This window comes from Rhineura floridana, chromosome 19, assembly GCF_030035675.1.
Source record: "Rhineura floridana isolate rRhiFlo1 chromosome 19, rRhiFlo1.hap2, whole genome shotgun sequence".
Lineage (NCBI taxonomy): Eukaryota > Metazoa > Chordata > Lepidosauria > Squamata > Rhineuridae > Rhineura > Rhineura floridana.
The window spans coordinates 18,032,386-18,049,460 of NC_084498.1; the positions used below are offsets into that span (position 1 = coordinate 18,032,386).

General features: G+C 38.5%; 1 protein-coding gene across 4 annotated transcripts in view; it reads right to left on the minus strand.

Moving 5' to 3' along the window:
- Window positions 1-466: 466 nt before the first annotated feature.
- DGCR8 (DGCR8 microprocessor complex subunit) overlaps window positions 467-17,075 on the minus strand; it is a 36,484-nt gene continuing 19,875 nt past the window's right edge. For all 4 annotated transcript variants that reach the window (XM_061602325.1, XM_061602326.1, XM_061602327.1 and 1 more), the window contains 9 exons: window positions 16,504-16,701; window positions 15,655-15,756; window positions 14,910-15,008; window positions 13,274-13,356; window positions 10,931-11,031; window positions 9,870-9,976; window positions 8,820-8,947; window positions 5,247-5,360; window positions 467-4,317 (listed from right to left, as the gene is read on the minus strand). In XM_061602325.1, the coding sequence (XP_061458309.1) occupies window positions 4,234-4,317; window positions 5,247-5,360; window positions 8,820-8,947; window positions 9,870-9,976; window positions 10,931-11,031; window positions 13,274-13,356; window positions 14,910-15,008; window positions 15,655-15,756; window positions 16,504-16,701 (1,016 nt within the window). In that variant the 3' untranslated portion in view covers window positions 467-4,233. The remainder of the gene's footprint in view (window positions 4,318-5,246; window positions 5,361-8,819; window positions 8,948-9,869; window positions 9,977-10,930; window positions 11,032-13,273; window positions 13,357-14,909; window positions 15,009-15,654; window positions 15,757-16,503; window positions 16,702-17,075) is intronic.

Genomic DNA, 17,075 nt, shown 5'->3' on the forward strand with positions numbered 1-17,075 from the left:
TAAATTGCGCAGATTCAAAAGCAGCAACACAATATCCAGTTCACACAGCAGGTATGAAGATGAGTGGGATTATCTGCCACTTCATGCAACTAGAATGGAGACGTGCATTCTCATCACCCCCAAAATATGTACAGCCTAACGGAAGAGAGGGATGGAGCCTCAGGAGTGGTTTCCTGAACCACTGCTACAGTGCTTACGATGTGTCTGTGCGCCTACATCATTTCAGCTTTAATGTGGAGTGCTATTTGCACTCTGCTTGACGGCACCGGTAACTTGTTTGGGGACCAAAGCTGAAGGATTAAAATTGCTACTATACAATAATTAAATATACATCCTTGTAGTATTCTTAAGAACTGTTTACTTATAAATGTGAACAGGCCAAAATGCATATATCGATTGAATAAACATTTAGTCAAGGCAAAGCCCTTCTTAAAAAGGTACCTACTGACAAGAGATTTCATTATTACCCAGGGTAAGTTCAATATGAATTTCTTAAAAGCAGTAAAGGAACAATGACCTACAGCACCAGTTACTCATAGCATCTTATGCAACTTTATTGCTCAAAACTAATGCTTATGGGAAAAACAAGTACTCAAAAGACCTAACACAGAGGCTCAATGAAAGAGGCTTTATAGTTATATCAACTGACCACCAGCATTGAGGAACTGCACTCAACATACAATTCATACAGCACCCAATAACATTGAGTTGGTCACATTAATTTTTAAAATACAATCTTGTAAATGATCACTGTTGAATTGTTCCAAATGGCTAACTTAATTTGGATTGTTTCCACAACAGCTATCAATGTCCATTTTCTCACCAGAACCAAGGAACACAGACTAGGGCTAGAAAGGAATACTTTTGTTAAGTGTGATGACCATTATTTATTTATTTATTTATTTAATTACATTTCTAGACCGCCCTATAGCAGAAAGCTCTCAGGGCGGTGTACAACAAAGAACATTAGAACAGCATAGTTGGATATTTGTTTCCAACAGCTGGAAAGCCAAGTACTAAAACAGTTGTTAAAGCTTTAGTCAAGCCACTGGAGGTTTTAAATGGGTAGCATTTGATTTTCCACTAAAGTTAGTAACTTTCCACTCAGTATTATTCAAATAAGTACCAATTCTATCTTTCAAATCAATTTCTCACATCTGTCAAGAAGCATATAATATGTAAAACAAAAGCTGTTCCTAGAGGTTGGAACAGCTATTTATTAATGAAGCCCATCCACATTAATTTGATTCATTGAGAAAAGGGCTTGAAAGTTTTGGTTTAGACTGAAACCATTACAGATGACTAACTAGAAAAATCACAAAAGATACAAAACAATTTTGGATGTCAAATCACACTGCATAAGTATTCATGCAGAAGCTGAAATTAATGCAATGATTTACCCTCTAACATAGCAGCTTATGCTTATGTGCAAATGCAAGACTGTTACACTTCAAACAGTAAACATCAGAAATACAATACTTCACAGTGACAACAGCAGTTACATTGTTTGTTCCAGCAGTTATTGCGCTTTGAACATCTTGCCAAAGAGGCTACAGCACATCAAATACCTTTTAAAAAAATGCATAATTTGTACTAGCCTTTGGTTCACAATGACACATCTGGATGTTTTAAGGGCAGTGGTCACCTTCGTAGGATTCAGATCTTGGCAGACTGAGGTAATACTAAAGCAAGATGGTCAATGTGGTAAACACTTAAAAGAATGAGGCATCTATGGATATATGCTGCAGGTATCCCGCAAAACATTGATTTTGAAAAATATATCTATGCAGAGATTTATTGAGAAAGTGCAGTTAAAAATAAGCTTTTTTAGAAGCAAGAAATGCACAGGTGTAAAAACCTACTTTAAAAGGCATAGAAGAAAGCCCATTTGGCTTGAACTTTTTTTTTAAAAAAAAAGTACAGCAGATATGGACAAAGCTAGATTTTCTGTAGAATGGAGGCAGTGCAGTTAGAACATTTGTTATATTAATTGCAACCATTTTCAGGAGAGATGTGAATAAAGTTCCAAAAAATCATTTGGCAGGAAATAGCTTGTATATAAATATGGATGAAAACAACTTACCAACTTTGATAGCAGCTATAATTCGATGTTAGGATGGGCTCACTATTACTGCCAAAATTAGCAAGGTAAGCATGACATACTAAAAGAGGCTTTCAGCTAGCTTTGAAGTAGTCTGCTTCCTCTGGCTTAGAATGTGAATTTTACTGATTTGTAGACCATATGCACTCTGCTCTCAGTATTGGCAGCAAAAAACAGTGGGTGAATCAAAATGGTTGTTTGCCAAGCAGTAATGTATAACACAGCAGGCATGTAAACATTTGGTAAGAGGATCATATCACCTTGGATTTCAAATTAGGTAGATATGTAGTCTTGGTGGAACGCTACATGTGACTGGCCATGTGGTGATATGCACCCATAATTAAGTTACCTCTTGGCAAATAGGCATCTATGTTTACCTTATGTCAAACTTAGTATAACTAATGGAATTCATGGCACTAAGAACTGTAGATTTGCATGTATAATGATCAGGCCACCGTTTTTGGCATCCCAGAACACCCTTCCACAGAAGCTGACACAGTCTATTTCAAGTGTGAGGCAGGGGACCCTACACCTACTGCTAAAGGTCTTGATCAAACCACCTCCATGCAATTGTCTCCTGATGCATTACTTTTCTTGCATGTTGCAACTGGGAACATATGAAAATAGTGTACCTTAACAGATGTTCAATGTCAGTAAAAATATACTGTGTATTAGGAGATACTTCAGCAAACAGACTACATTCAGTGGCACTGAAGTAGTTCTTTGTCTTTTTGGAGTGTAAAAGTAACTACAGAAGTATTTCTGGACTGCGCTGGTCGTTTTGAGAGCTATGTCTTTGCTACTCGAAGTATTTTGTAATGAATATATCCAAGTACTCACAGCTTAAGAAACTATATATAAAGACAAATATTTGCATATTCATGTTCTTTATTTCAACTCAATACAACTTATGCAGAAGGTCTTCTTAAAGTCCTCTCTGATGTTCCCAAATTACATTCTAATAGTTTCCACAGCAGAAACTACGTTGCAAATTTTAAGCATTTAGTAAAACAAAGCCAGTGACAATTTTTGAATATGCTAAAATTCCTCCAGTGATTTGCATGACCAGTTTTTTTTCTTTTTGTTTGTGTAATGATAATATGGTGCATGAGAGTAAAATCTCAATTAGATACAGCTGCATTAAACAAAAACTATTACCATAGAGGAAGATTCAATTAAATTTTGATTTTATCAGAACTGTCAGTATATTTTCAGACTGCTTTCCAACTGGGTGTCTTACAAGTGATGGAAAATGCAAGTTACCAAGCACTGTTGCTGCACACTCTCAGTTCATTCTTATGAGTCTTGTGGAGGAGTCTCTCAAGACCAGAATAAGAGAAGCTGCAAAGCACTGGTGCTTGGTCATCCAATACCCAGTCACCTGTGGTTCACAGTAGTGAGACAAATGAAAGGCTGTATACTTCTTTCCACTTGTCGTTTATGTAAACAATAATGGTTTCCTATGTCTTAAAAAAAGATACCCAGCAATTTAAGAAGCGAACACGTTGGTGCTCAACACTGTCTAAATATTGGTGTACCAGGATGTTAAAAATCTTAAGCCTGCCAAAATTCAAGAAAAAGCAGCACTGGCCTAATCTTTATGGCATTAAGGAACATTGCTTTCCACTTTTCCCCCCAACATAGCTGTCAAAAGTGTCTTATCAGTGCATATTATTCTGTGCTGAAATGCAGCGAAACTCTTTTTCAGAAAACAGTTGTCAGCATATTCATTCAAGAGTGTGTACAGTTGTATTCCTATATTATACATTCACTCCACTCTTTACATAGACATTCGGGATTTAATCCTTAAACACATCCATTCAAGACAGCATGTATAGTTGCTAAGGGGGGGGAGTGCTTGCTGCAACTTATCCTGTGTGAATATGCTTGCCCAGCCACCTCTAAATATTGACCCACACAGATTTTTGCTGTCTTGTATAAATGTACATCTCAGAGGTAAAAAACTGTTCAGTACTATTGCCCTGATTATGCAAAAGAACAATGCATATTTGAAGCAGCTTGGATTGTTATGTTATTTTGCATTCTGTAGCAGACCAATTCTTAATTAAATTGTTGGAAAAAACTAGCTTTCTTCACTTGTTTTATTGCTCCCCAATTATTATCTATTCTGATCACACGTCAACAGTACACAGAGGCTCGCTGCCAGGTTGAGCAGATTCTACAATTGTCATCTTGGGTTTCTTTCGTGTTTCCTCCTAAAAATATAAGAACCCAACCATAATTATATATAAACGTGGTCCTCGTAGGTGATGCCAACTGATCAAAAACTAGAATTTTCTACTTTTAGTCCCATGACATCCCAATTACTTGAAGGGAGAATAGCATCTTCATTACAAGTGCAGGATGCAAAAGCTACTTCATAATGTAAGTATGCGGCCAAAATGGAGTATAAAGGAAGATGTGTAATTTTCGCTTTCACACACTTCACAACTCTCAAATTTGACAAGTAAAGTTATTCTTTGAATACCTGACAGGAATGAACCAATGCTTACATGGTATACATTCTACTTACTAACAGAATAAAATCAAATATTAAGAACGAACAGAGAATAATGGTGCAAGCAAATTGTTTATACCAATGAGCCATAAGGGAATACTATTATTTTACAGCTGTGTTTCCATGCAATGGCAAAGGCCACCCTTGAGGAAGTAGCCATCACACCAATATTATAAACAATCATAACACAAAAGATGTTCCAAAGTGTATGCATCCTAGATAACCATAGTGGGATTTTTTAAATTTGTTTTTTTAACTAGTGGGAAGTTTGTTAAATGAAAAAGCATCACACAATAAAAATACTAGGCTCTTTAAAAGATCTTAAGGATAGTATTCAATGCTAGTCCTACTTAGAAAAGACCCACTGAAGTTAATGGATATAACTAACTTAATTTCAATGGGTCTACTCTGAGTAGGACCCCCCCCCAATTTTTTTTTTAATGTGTAGGAATCAGGAAGGCAATTTACTTAGAAATATAAATGCAACTCCATGAATGCACTGAGAAATAAAAAATATATGGGTCATATTCAAGCATTACTCAGAATAGTCATGACCATAATTTCAATAGGTCTACTCTTAAAAGTTAGTTGAATACAACCCTATAAAATTAGTAAGCACACACATACCCTTTCTTGTGCCAATTTCTTCATTTCTTCCTGTAACTTGTTCAGAATGTGCAGATTTGGCTTGTTCTTTTTGGCATACTGCTGAAGCTCTATCACACTTTTATCAGAAGTCTCCTGCACAAGAGCATCAGAAAGATTGAAGAAAGAGCTCCCATAGAGCATTTTCATATTCACTAGGAAGGTTATTTTATATATATATATATACACACACACACACATATAACTTAGTCTGCTAAAAAAATGTCTTGGGTTTAACCTATTGCAAACCATAATGGCATCTGAGACAGTACTTCATCTTTAAATGAAACTGCTTATTAATACGCTGATGATTTTCGCTATCAGTTCAGACACCAATTCACTATACCCTCATCCCTTGATCCATACTTGAAAGCCAAGCCCAAGTAAGGCAAGACTTATCAGGCTGCCTTTGTACAGTGCAAATTTACATAATCAGTATGACTATTTACATGACTGTGCTTGGTTGGTTGCCTGTGGATTCACCAGGGGGTTCCATTTTAAATGTTCTTTCTCCTTGGTTCGGAGCATGTTTCTTTCACGTAACACTTTTTTGCTTTGTGATCTAATGCCTGTATCATGCCATTAGGTGCTGCTACAGCAAGGCCACCTACAGTCACAATGCAATAGTACTCATAAAAGAAAGGAATCCATTTAGTCTCAAAACACAGCTGCTCACTCCTCTGTTGGAACAAACCATTCCACTATCTGAAGCAAACAAACATTTTCCCCAACAAGTTTTTAATAGAAAACAACACAGCATCCAGTAATGGGTAGTTTTGTGAAAATGGAAAGCCTTCAAGTCTATCCCGACTTATGGGCAACCCTATGAATAGGGCTTTCATGGTAAGCGGTATTCAGAGGTGGTTCACCGTTGCCTTCCTCTGAGAGGCAGTGACTGGCCCAAGGTCACCCAGTGAGCTTCACAGCTGTGTGGGGATTCGAACCCTAGTCTCCCAGGTCGTAGACCAACACTTTAACCACTATGCCACACTAGCTCTCTCCACCATCAAATAATAGCCCTTTTACCTTTTCCACATCAGTCCCCTACTTTTATGGGGGAAATTAACGGGACAATTAGAAACATAGGGCTACATTATACTCAATAAAATGGGAAATGGACTGCCTTCAAGTCGAGCCCGACTTATGGCGACCCTACGAATAGGGATTTCATGGAAAGTGGTATTCAGAGGGGGTTTACCACTGCCTCCCTCTGAGGCTAGTCCTCCCCAGCAGGCTAGGGCCTGCTCAGCTTGCCACAGCTACACAAGCCAGCCCCTTCCTTGGCCGCAACTGCCAGCTGGGGGGCAACTGGGCTCCTTGGGACTATGCAGCTTGCCCACGGCTGCACAGGTGGCAGAGCACATAACCCCTGAGCCACTCACTGTGGGGGTGATCTTTACCTGGCCCTTGACACCCAGGAGACCCGAGCGGGGATTTGAACTCACAGATTCTGGACTCCCAGCCAGGCTCTCCTCCCCACTGTGCTATACCAGCTGAAATTAATGGACCTAAGCTAGTCATGCCCATGAATTTCAGTGGGTCTACTGTGAGTTGAGTAGGACTAACACTACATACAACTTGTAATTTAGGTGGTTCAACATCATTCCTGCCTGCCCAAACACTGATGCATGTATCAAAGAAGGTCAGCATATTTTGCCCCTAAATCACCCTTCTATTGTACTGCCCTAAATTTCATCTGCAGTATTACTGGGAGAAAGATATTGTCCCAGGGAACGATCTTTGCTGGAAGACAGAGAAGGGGAGTCCAAGCCTATTGATTCTCCTTAACCTCTTGGCTTTTATTACCATCAACCATTGGTATCTTTCTGGATGGACCACTTTGCTAGAGGCAAGGTATTATGGTAGCCCCAATCCTTTCTGAAAGGGCAGCTCCAGAAAATGGTGCTGGAGATCTACTGTTCAACCCTAGGGCCTTTGGGGTTCTTTAAGGTTCCAGCCTGTCTCCCACAGTTTTTAACATCTACATGAAATCACTGAGAGAGGTCACTGGGTTTGGACTGATGGGTCACTGAATGCAGACATCACACAGCTCTACCTCCTGTTTCCATCTGCTAATCCCAAAGACAGCAGGAACCTTAATGAGCCCTTTCAAAAATGGACAAGGGCAGATAACCTAAATCCAGGTATAATGGAAATATTGTTGGGCTGAGAAGACCACTGGTCTGGATAAATCAGTTGGTTTTGGACAGGGTTACAACTACTCCATGGAGCAGAGTGGTAAGCGGCTGTAACACAGCCGAAGCTCTGCTCACGGCCCGAGTTTGATTCCAACGGAAGGAGGAAGTCGAATCTCCGGTAAAAGAGGTAAAGGTCCACTCAGCCTTCCATCCATCTGTGGTCGGTAAAATGAGTACCCGGCATATGCTGGGGGGTAAAGAAAGGCTGGGGACGGAACTGGCAATCCCACCCCATATATATGGTCTGCCTAGTAAACGTCGCAAGATGTCACCTTAAGAGTCGGAAACGACTCGCACTACAAGTGCAGGGACACCTTTACCTTTTTACAACTACACCTGAAGGTCTAAGTTTAGGTGTACTTCTAGATCCACTGTTACCTGTGCAGGTAACCTCAGTGGCTAGGAGTGCATTTTAGCAGCTTAGATTGGTTTGAGAACTGCAAATGGAGCAAGCAGGTGTAGCCCCAAGTTGTGCACGCACAAGTTACACCCATAGCCTACTGTAATGCTTTCTGTGTAGGGCTGCCCTTGCAGATAATCCATACATTTCAGTTGCCAGAATACTTGTACAGGTGAAGCTGATTTGTTCACATCATACCAGTTTTGCATCAGTTGCACTGGTTTATCAGCTCAATTTAAAGTGCTGCCATTAAGCTTTAAAGTCTTGAACAGTTTGGGACAACAGTTATCTCACAACTGCTTTTGTTTTTAACTTTTTTTATTGTAAGCTGCCTTATGAGGGTTTGCTTATATATTAAGTAAACAGATAAATATAAAAGAAACCCATCCAGGAGATTGTGTACTGAAAAGATAACTTTCTGATTAAATAAATAAATGGGAACATGGTATCCCTCAAACTGCACCAGCACACAGGTGATGCTACAAGGATTCCTGCTCCCAATTTCCTCAGACTGCCAAGCTGTACATGAGAGTGTAAGAATGTCAGGCCATTGTGTAACAATTGCAGTGCTTGTGCAAGCAATCCTTTCTGGTTCCTTGCAGAGTAGGCACATTATTAAATGTCATAGGGTATGCACGTGCCACCAGATTATTACCTTATATGTGCACCCTCCCTCCTGAGTCTTTGTTGCCATAAACTTGCTTTAAGGGTCAATTCAGTGCCTTTATAGCACAGCAGCCTCAATGTTAAGGAGACTTTGCAACCATAGTATAATAAGGAATGGAGTATGTAATAGTAGTACTAGTAGAGGGCCCAAGATCAGGGACTCTGAGATGGATTTTAGGACCTGGACAGTCTGGTATGCGTAGATAGTCCTTCAAATAATCTGGTCCCAAGCTGCTCAAGTCTTTAAAGTAATGGAGTTTGCTCATTCAGCAGACCATATATAAAACTCACCTGCTTAACCATCTTACTGCTCTCTCTACCATACATGCGCAATAAGGATCCCCAGTTTTTCACATGTGGATGAAGTAGCTGAAGGATTTTCTGAGATGCCAACTGTTTTCCAACTCTCTTGTTTTTACCTGCATAGTCATCATGAAAGTTTTTTTTAAAAAATCAGGTCTACAACAAAGCTTTTGTTTTTTAACTGCTAACACAGCAAACATTGCTTCATGATCATTATGAAAATACAAGGTTAGATCCAGACTAAATTAGTTGTAATTAAGCCCTGTTTAAATCAGTGGGACACAAGCCATTTAAACAATTATTTCTGTGGGTCTTCGGTGCATTTATGTATTATTTAAGGAATTTATACCCACTTTCTACTGTATGTTTCAAAGTAGCTTACAGTACAGTATAATAAAATACATAAAATTTAAAACAGATAAATTTATTTCGTCTGATCCAACCAATGAAATTAAGATTAAAAAGTTGTCTTTCTGTCTAACAGGTCTATCCCAACAGTCTATCACTGAATTATTAGCCTTTCCTAGAACACAATTTGTACCACTTCCACCTGCATCATAGTTACCAATGGAAACTACACTTTATAGGTAGCAATAACATTGACCCTCAACACAGAATACTTTCTTCCCAAATGATTCAGTCGCTGGGGTTGGTTAACTGCCTATGAAATTGTCATTAGGATTGTCATGGACAAGCTGCTTGTCAATGAGGAAAGTCTTCACAGGGAAGGCTGACCATGTGATGGAAAATAAAATTATGCCTGTAATCTTCTAGATCAATTGTCCTGCCAACATTTCAGCTGTGCGCCCTTTTCTATTCCCCATATTTGCGTATTATCAAAATGTAAGCCCAAAACCTCAGGAAGAGCATTTCTCAACACCATGAAATACTCAGCTATGAGACTGGCATTCACAAGAACATAGCTTAAGCACAAAGATGGACTCGGGAAATTTAATTCTAATCATATGCTAAACCATCAAGCATGGATTAAAGAAGAACATTTCTCTCAAAGGGATTCAGACTAGCCATTATACTTACACCAGCCACGCACAGTGTGCTTCCCACATGTCATGACATATTCACTCTTTTGATTTTTACCAGGAATCACTTCAAACTTGATGGATGTGTCACCCATCCCATGGTTTCTTAAGAACAGATGAAATACTGTTAGCATCTTAAGCCAAGATGTCTACTTTTAAAATTCAAGTGAACCACGGCCAAAGACATTTCTAAAGTCAGGGATTTGGCCAATAAAAATTATGTGTATTTCTAATGCACAAATCCTATTTTCTACCCAACATTCTAAGCATGCTCTTAATAACATTAAAGTTTCCTACCCTGACGCAAAACAAATAATTGGTTAAAAATGAAAGTTTCTGTAATATTTGAATGAAAACACAAAAAAATTAAGCACTTTTAAACTCCTCAAGATTTCACTGGGGGAAGTAACATGCCTAATGCTCTTCCATTTAAATTAATGTGTCTACAGTGGATAATTTGACAGTATTGTGCCAAAATAAATAACTAAGGCACATAAAACCCAACAACTCTGTACCTTTTATTTATTCATAGCAAAGGGAATATTGAAGGCTGAGAGAGGAAAAAGGATCAACAGGAGGCTCGCTTTTGTGCAAGCCCTACCTTTGATTGACACTGCAATGCCGTTTGAACAAGGGTACAGATTACCTCCCAACTTAGTCACTTCCCCTACAGATGATTTAATTGTCTACATGTAAAAGGGCAATCTAAACTGTTTAGTTTACAGAGTCAGACATTTTGCATCTGTTTTGCAAGTAGTAATAATGAGCAGTACACCAAAGGCGTAGCTGGCACTAGAATTTGTGCCGATTCCTAGGTTCACATCTCTTATCAGATAGCTATTCATCAACAGTACTGAGACTGTCACAGGTTAGGGGGCTGTCTCCATGCATTTCTCAAGTGTGAATCTGGTATTATTTGTGCCGTTGTCATGTTAAAGGAAGACAGAACAGATGAGAACCTTTACTAATAAAAATCATCCCTCCTCACACCTGTAAAGGGGTCTTGAAGATAGGGGTACCCCTAGTTCTACCAAGCACATTAGCAGCACACAACCTTACCTTTTAAGGCACTCATGAAGGATTTGATATGGAGACAATAATCCAGCTTTACTGGTCAGTTCATATACCCGTGAGTCCTCAATACTGATATGGTTAAAATACTACAACAAAATTGGTAGATCATCATCACTTAAATAGTCAAACAGCAATTCTGAGTCTTGACTTAGCCTTAAGGATGAAATCGCAGCATTAAGCAGAGCACTCAGCTTAGCACTGTGCTATCAATAGGATACTGATGCAAAAAAACACAAAATGCCATTTTGTATAGCCTTAAATGAACTCACTAAGAAAAAAAAAAGTAACATATACGAATACCACTTTATTTTGCTTTGGTTCAACTTCAGTCAGTAAGGCAACTAGTGTTGGTTATATACACACTACATTTTAAGCATCATGGTAAACTTGAAAGACCAGCAACAAAAGATGAATAGTTTTCGAACACTGAGTGAAGCCTGAAAAAAAAAACAGATTTCTTTTAAGGGTAGCCTTAAAAACAAAGATGATTTGGAAAGAGAAGGGGGAATGGCAGACATGATTGTCGTTTCTTATAAATGCTACAGGTCACACACGGCAGCGACATTCAAAGAACCTTATATCAGCTTGATTAGCCAAGGGAACGTGCCAAGCCTTTTTGCCCACATGCAGCTTCTTCCTTCCTTAGCACAGTACAATAAGCCAAGAAGTCTTTAATCAACCATAATTTCTAATTTCACCTGAACCAGAAAATGATTGCTACCACATTTAGAATAAACAGGATCTTAAACCAACTTCAAAAAATGGTTTAAGATCCAGGCTTGTTCAGTTTGAACTGGAAAACTGCGGTTAACTGACAGCATCCAGGGGCAATAGTGATGTGCTGTAAAAGGCAGTGGTAAGGTGAGCAATCTGCAAGGCTCACTCATATTTCAGCTTATTAGGCGGATATATTATCAGCAAATGTGGTAAAATCAGCATTTCAGCAGCTTCAGAATTCTGTCAAGTTCAATGAAAATGAACATAATGTTTTCAATTGGTGAGACATATCCAAAAGCTTAAGAATGAATAGGAAAAAATTGTAATAGCAAAGCAAACCAAATCAAAGAAAATATCTAGAAGCTACAATGACCGGGATTTTCTGGAATTTTTTTTAATCTGAACATTTCCCACTGCCCTAAAATTGATGGAGATTTGATTTAGCATTTGTAATTGACTAACATACGGTAAAAATTAAAAATGTCATAAATTTTATATGGGGCATAAATATCTTAATTCTTCTGAACAGCTTGGAATGATTAGGAGAGAAAATTTAATGAAGTGTAGTGTGATTTAATGTTACATTCAAAACAAATTCTAAGCTTTATTTAGAAATATTTTTATTGAATTAGTTGCAAATTTTCTAAGACAGCCAATTCAAGAGCAGATACTTTCCTTAGATTCCTTATATTTTAAGGAAAAAAATGAAGGCACTGAAAATTGGTTAGCATATGCTTATGTATACTCAAAAGTTAAGCCTACTTAACTTTCAGCCTACTGAAATTAATAGAACTTACTCCCAGATAACTGTATAGTATTGCAGCCTAATTTTAGCATGTCTGACGAGTTGTACGCATGAATCTATGTGCTGAAAAAAAGTTAATTTTAACTTTTTTAAAAAGGTTTGGGCTACTAGTGAAACCAGGTGATATCTAACTAAATCCCACTCAAAGTAGACCCATGTAAAACAATGGACTCACTTTAAAAGTCCACTGATTTCAATAGGTCTAGTCTGAGTAGGCTGAACATTGGATTGTATCCAATGCTAGTCCTACTCAGACTAGACCAATTTAAACTGATGGACAAGACTTAAGGCTGCAATCCAATACATGACTACTCAGAAGTAAGCTCTATTGGGTTCAGTGGGACTTGTTCCTAGGTAAGTGTGTATTGGATTGCAGCCTAACTTAGGAACCATTTCAATAGGTCTACTCTGAGTAGCTTAGTTTGATACAATCTAAAGCTATAATCCAATACTAAACACAATCATATAATCTACAATACAAGAAAGCAAATAATTATTGAAATAACAGCAGCAAAATCCTACTGCATGGGTTAAGTTAAAAAAACTAGCATATTTTTGATGTTTCCTCTTGTTCATCCCCTACCTTTTTTCCTTTTTCTCTTTTTTTCGTTTGATGCTCTTATGTAATTGAACGGGAACAGTATGATGTATTTTTTCTTTTATCTTTAATAATAAAAACTACCACAACACACACACACACAATGTATCAAGCTGCACTCCTACAAACTACATGAGATTCAGTCCTACTGAGTTCAGTGGGACACACTTCCAAGTCAACATGCATCAGATTGTGCTGTAATCCATACCTCTAGTTCCTCACTATCTTTGGGCTTTTCCTCAGAGGTCTGTTTAACAAAGTCAGGGATGAGGATTTCCAGTGTAGCTCGGGCTGTAGAAGTTAATGAGAGAGTTAGTGGCTTTAGCGTGATCATGTATTGCACAAACTACATTTCTCCCCAAGAACGCAGTTGAGCATAAAACAAGAATCCCAAACTGTTTCTATAGTAAGAAAGACTTCTATTCTGCAGTGAGCTTATGGGAAAATTTATTTATTTATTTTAGTACATTTATATACCACGTTTCCTCCAAGGAGCTCAACATGGTGTACACAGTTCTCTCTTTCTCCATTTCATCCTCACAACAAGCCTGCGAGGTAGGTTAGGCTGAGAGACAGTGACTGGCCCAAGGTCACCCAGTGAGCTTCATGGCTGATCAGGTATTGGAACTCTGGCCTCCCAGGTCCTAGTTCAACACCCTAACCATTACACCACAGAAATAAATCATAGTAAATAGTAAGATACACTTATATAGTAGGGGAGCAATCGTAATTTCATGGCAGAATTAGTGAAAAGAATGTGCAGTTGATTTTATATGATCAGAAACTACCTTTACATACATAATTTCCATGGTGTAACTCTACAGTGTGTGGCGTATAGTTTTGATGAATGTCATCAAGATGGCCACCATCAAAACTCACAAAAATTCATGACTGAGTGGGGATTTGAACCCTGGTCTCTCAGGTCACAATCCAACACTCCAACCATTATACCACACTGGTTTCTGGAAAGTTATCACTGGTAGTGTTTACTCAGTATACACAGAACCAACATTAGATACTATGGGCACAATCTACCACGCTCTGCTGCTATGAACTCTTCATATATTTCATTAGGGATCCAATTAACCACGATTAATACAGAATGGAGCATAGCAGTGGGGCTAGAGTCTGCTCCAGGACTGCAATCCTGCATACAGTGAGTGTTTAAATCCCACTGACTTCCAAAAGTGACAAGTACTGCAGCTCCAAAGCTGTGTCTTTCCTCATGAACAACCTACCCTGTTTAAAAAAATTAAGAGTTCTTCTAAATCTATTTACTTCATACATGTCAGAAGTTTAAAAAGCAGCACTGTATTTAAACCACACTTAGTGCATAATTTCTTAAATCATTTAATAATCCTATCCATTAAAGCAGAGATTGCTAACTCATGGCTCCCCAAAATCTGTCATGTAATTTTTAAAAAAACTGACTGCTCTTATGGGTCCTCTGCTGTGATGCCAAAAAAAATGTGGTCCGCTAAGGCACCCCCAAAGTTGTCTATTTAAAAAGTTAATATATATATTTGTTCATGGGCAGCTCCTACTGGCACTCCATTGTTCTACTGTAATGCCAATTTTTTTTGTGCCCAACCTTTTAAAAAAAAGATTAGCCACACCCACTTTTACACTATGACATGTCCCCCCCCAGATGGTTGACCATGGGTCAGTGTGGCCCTTGGCCCACAAAAGGTTAGCCACTTTTGCATTAAAGCTACATACAACCCAATCCTGCATACATTTATGAGAATATACCTATAAAAGTAATTCTTTGGACTGCAGATTTATTGGTACTATCCTTCAAAACACAGCTATTCAATATATGATACTTAGGTATGTTTACATACCAGCCTTATTCTTGGCAAGTTTCTTGCTGCTTGCAGTCCCTGCCCCATAAGTCACTCCATCAATAATAACTGAGGCTCCAAAAGGCTCACTTGGGTTCTCTTTAAGAGGGAAGAGAGAAAATGGTAAGCCACCATATTCAAAATAAACTCTAAACACACATTACCACGATGTGCAAGTACTCATTCTGCTTGTGTAGGATAAAAAGGAGCTCTCTGGGCCATATTATGAAAATAGGCTGCATTGATCACAGGTATGCAGAATAAAAAAATACTGTTTTTCTCAGCCATCTGATTATAACAAAATTACTGGAAAAGCAGTTTTTAAAATGCTAACAATCCTATGTTAAAGTTCGAACACACAATCTCAAATTGTTATACCAGAAGTGCTATCTAAGAGCATACCTTTAAATGTAGTAGTCTCCAGATTGTACATTAGCTGATTAATGACCTGCTGTCTTATGGCTTTCAAGGCCATTTGTTTGTGATTAACATTTTGAATTAATGAAAGTAGGAGGCCGCACCTTACAATGAGTTAAATTTCCCTTCCAAACTATCAAGAGGAGTTTCTTAATCTGCATTATTCCAGGTGCAGTGTGCATCCTGCATTCTGGTAACATCTGGATTGTAAATATGCTCAAAGAAAGAAGTGTAACACTGTACTGTTCATTTTTCTGAAATACTTGGCTTAAACTTAGACATGGCAAGTAACCACTGTCCTACAAAAAATGCCATGCTGAAGACTTACCACATTCAAAGAAATTGTAAACAGGTCGAACCTTTAGGACTCGTTGCATATATTCATGAAGGATGCAAACTTCAGACTTCCCATTGGGATTAATAACAAATTCTAGAAAAGAAAAGACATCTCACAAATGCTGTTTTGAGCCTAGAAGAATTAAGAGTTCCTCATTGTAAAGCAAAACGCAAAATCAGTATTCCAATAGCGTGTTCGTTCGCGTATTTACTCAGCTTGCTTGAAAGAGGAGCAGAGACATACCATCCTCTTCAAAGTCAGTTCATGCAGCTCTGCGCTGTCTATACTGGTGCAGCCAACACGGTGTCCTCCAGACGTTTTGGATTACAACTCCCATTAACCCCATGATAGCATATCCAATGATCAGGGATTGGAGTTGTAGTCCACAACACTTGAAGAGCACCAAGTTGGCTACTCATGAGGCACACAGACTAGCAACAGCTCTCCAGAGAGCTCAGGCAGAAGTCTTTCCTAGCCCTACCTGGAGACCTTCTGCATACAAAGCAACTGAGCAACAGCCCTTGCCATTTCTCCAACTTACAAATCTGAACTATTCTGATTATGCTAGGTCATGTATGCAGGCCACAATTTAGAGACTGCTAATATATTACAAGGGGGGTCTGGCTTTATGTTTCTCAAACAGCAAAAATGTCACATGGCAAACAACTTTTGAAATACAGGAAAACTTCAAAAGCAGGTTATAATACAACAAGAGAGTCTGCTGTTTCAATGAAGAAGCCAATGGGCATAATACAAGCCATTGTGTGCACCTAAAGAAGCTCTCTGGATTCCAGTCAATATATCCCAGTACAAATATTAAAACACATTAAAAAGGCTTACCTTTCTTTGTGGGTGCATCTTGTACAGACAAAGTAATAAGTTTCTGATTGGCTGGCAAAATGGGTCGCTCAGACTCTGCTTGTTTCCTCTTCATCTCACGATTGAACTGTCGTCTCTCAGCCCAGGTTCTGAACTTTTTTACAGTTACTTGTTCAAAATCAAAACGTTTTTCAAGGTAGTGTCTAAAATCTTCAAGATCTAGGAAAAATAACCAGTCCGCATGCTCAATAAAAAACTACTACTTTCCTATTGAAAAAATGAAATACCTTATCTACCCTGCCTGCTGTACAAAATGTATGATGATAAAACTGACCAAGTTTTGCACGCTAAAATATGGATGATAGAAACAGGGTTAACTGAAGCCCCTGCCAGAATGTCTAGATCAGGGGTCACCAACATGGCACTTAAGAAAACTTTCTTGGTGCCCACAGGGACCTGCCCTCCTGCTGAAATTAGGCTTGAAAGAGGCATTCTGTTGTAGCCAATAGAACAAGTTGAGGTGTGGGTGTAGGGCAAACTAGAGTGTCTCCAGTTTGCAAGTGTGCCCACAGTATGCCAAAAAGGTTAGCAAC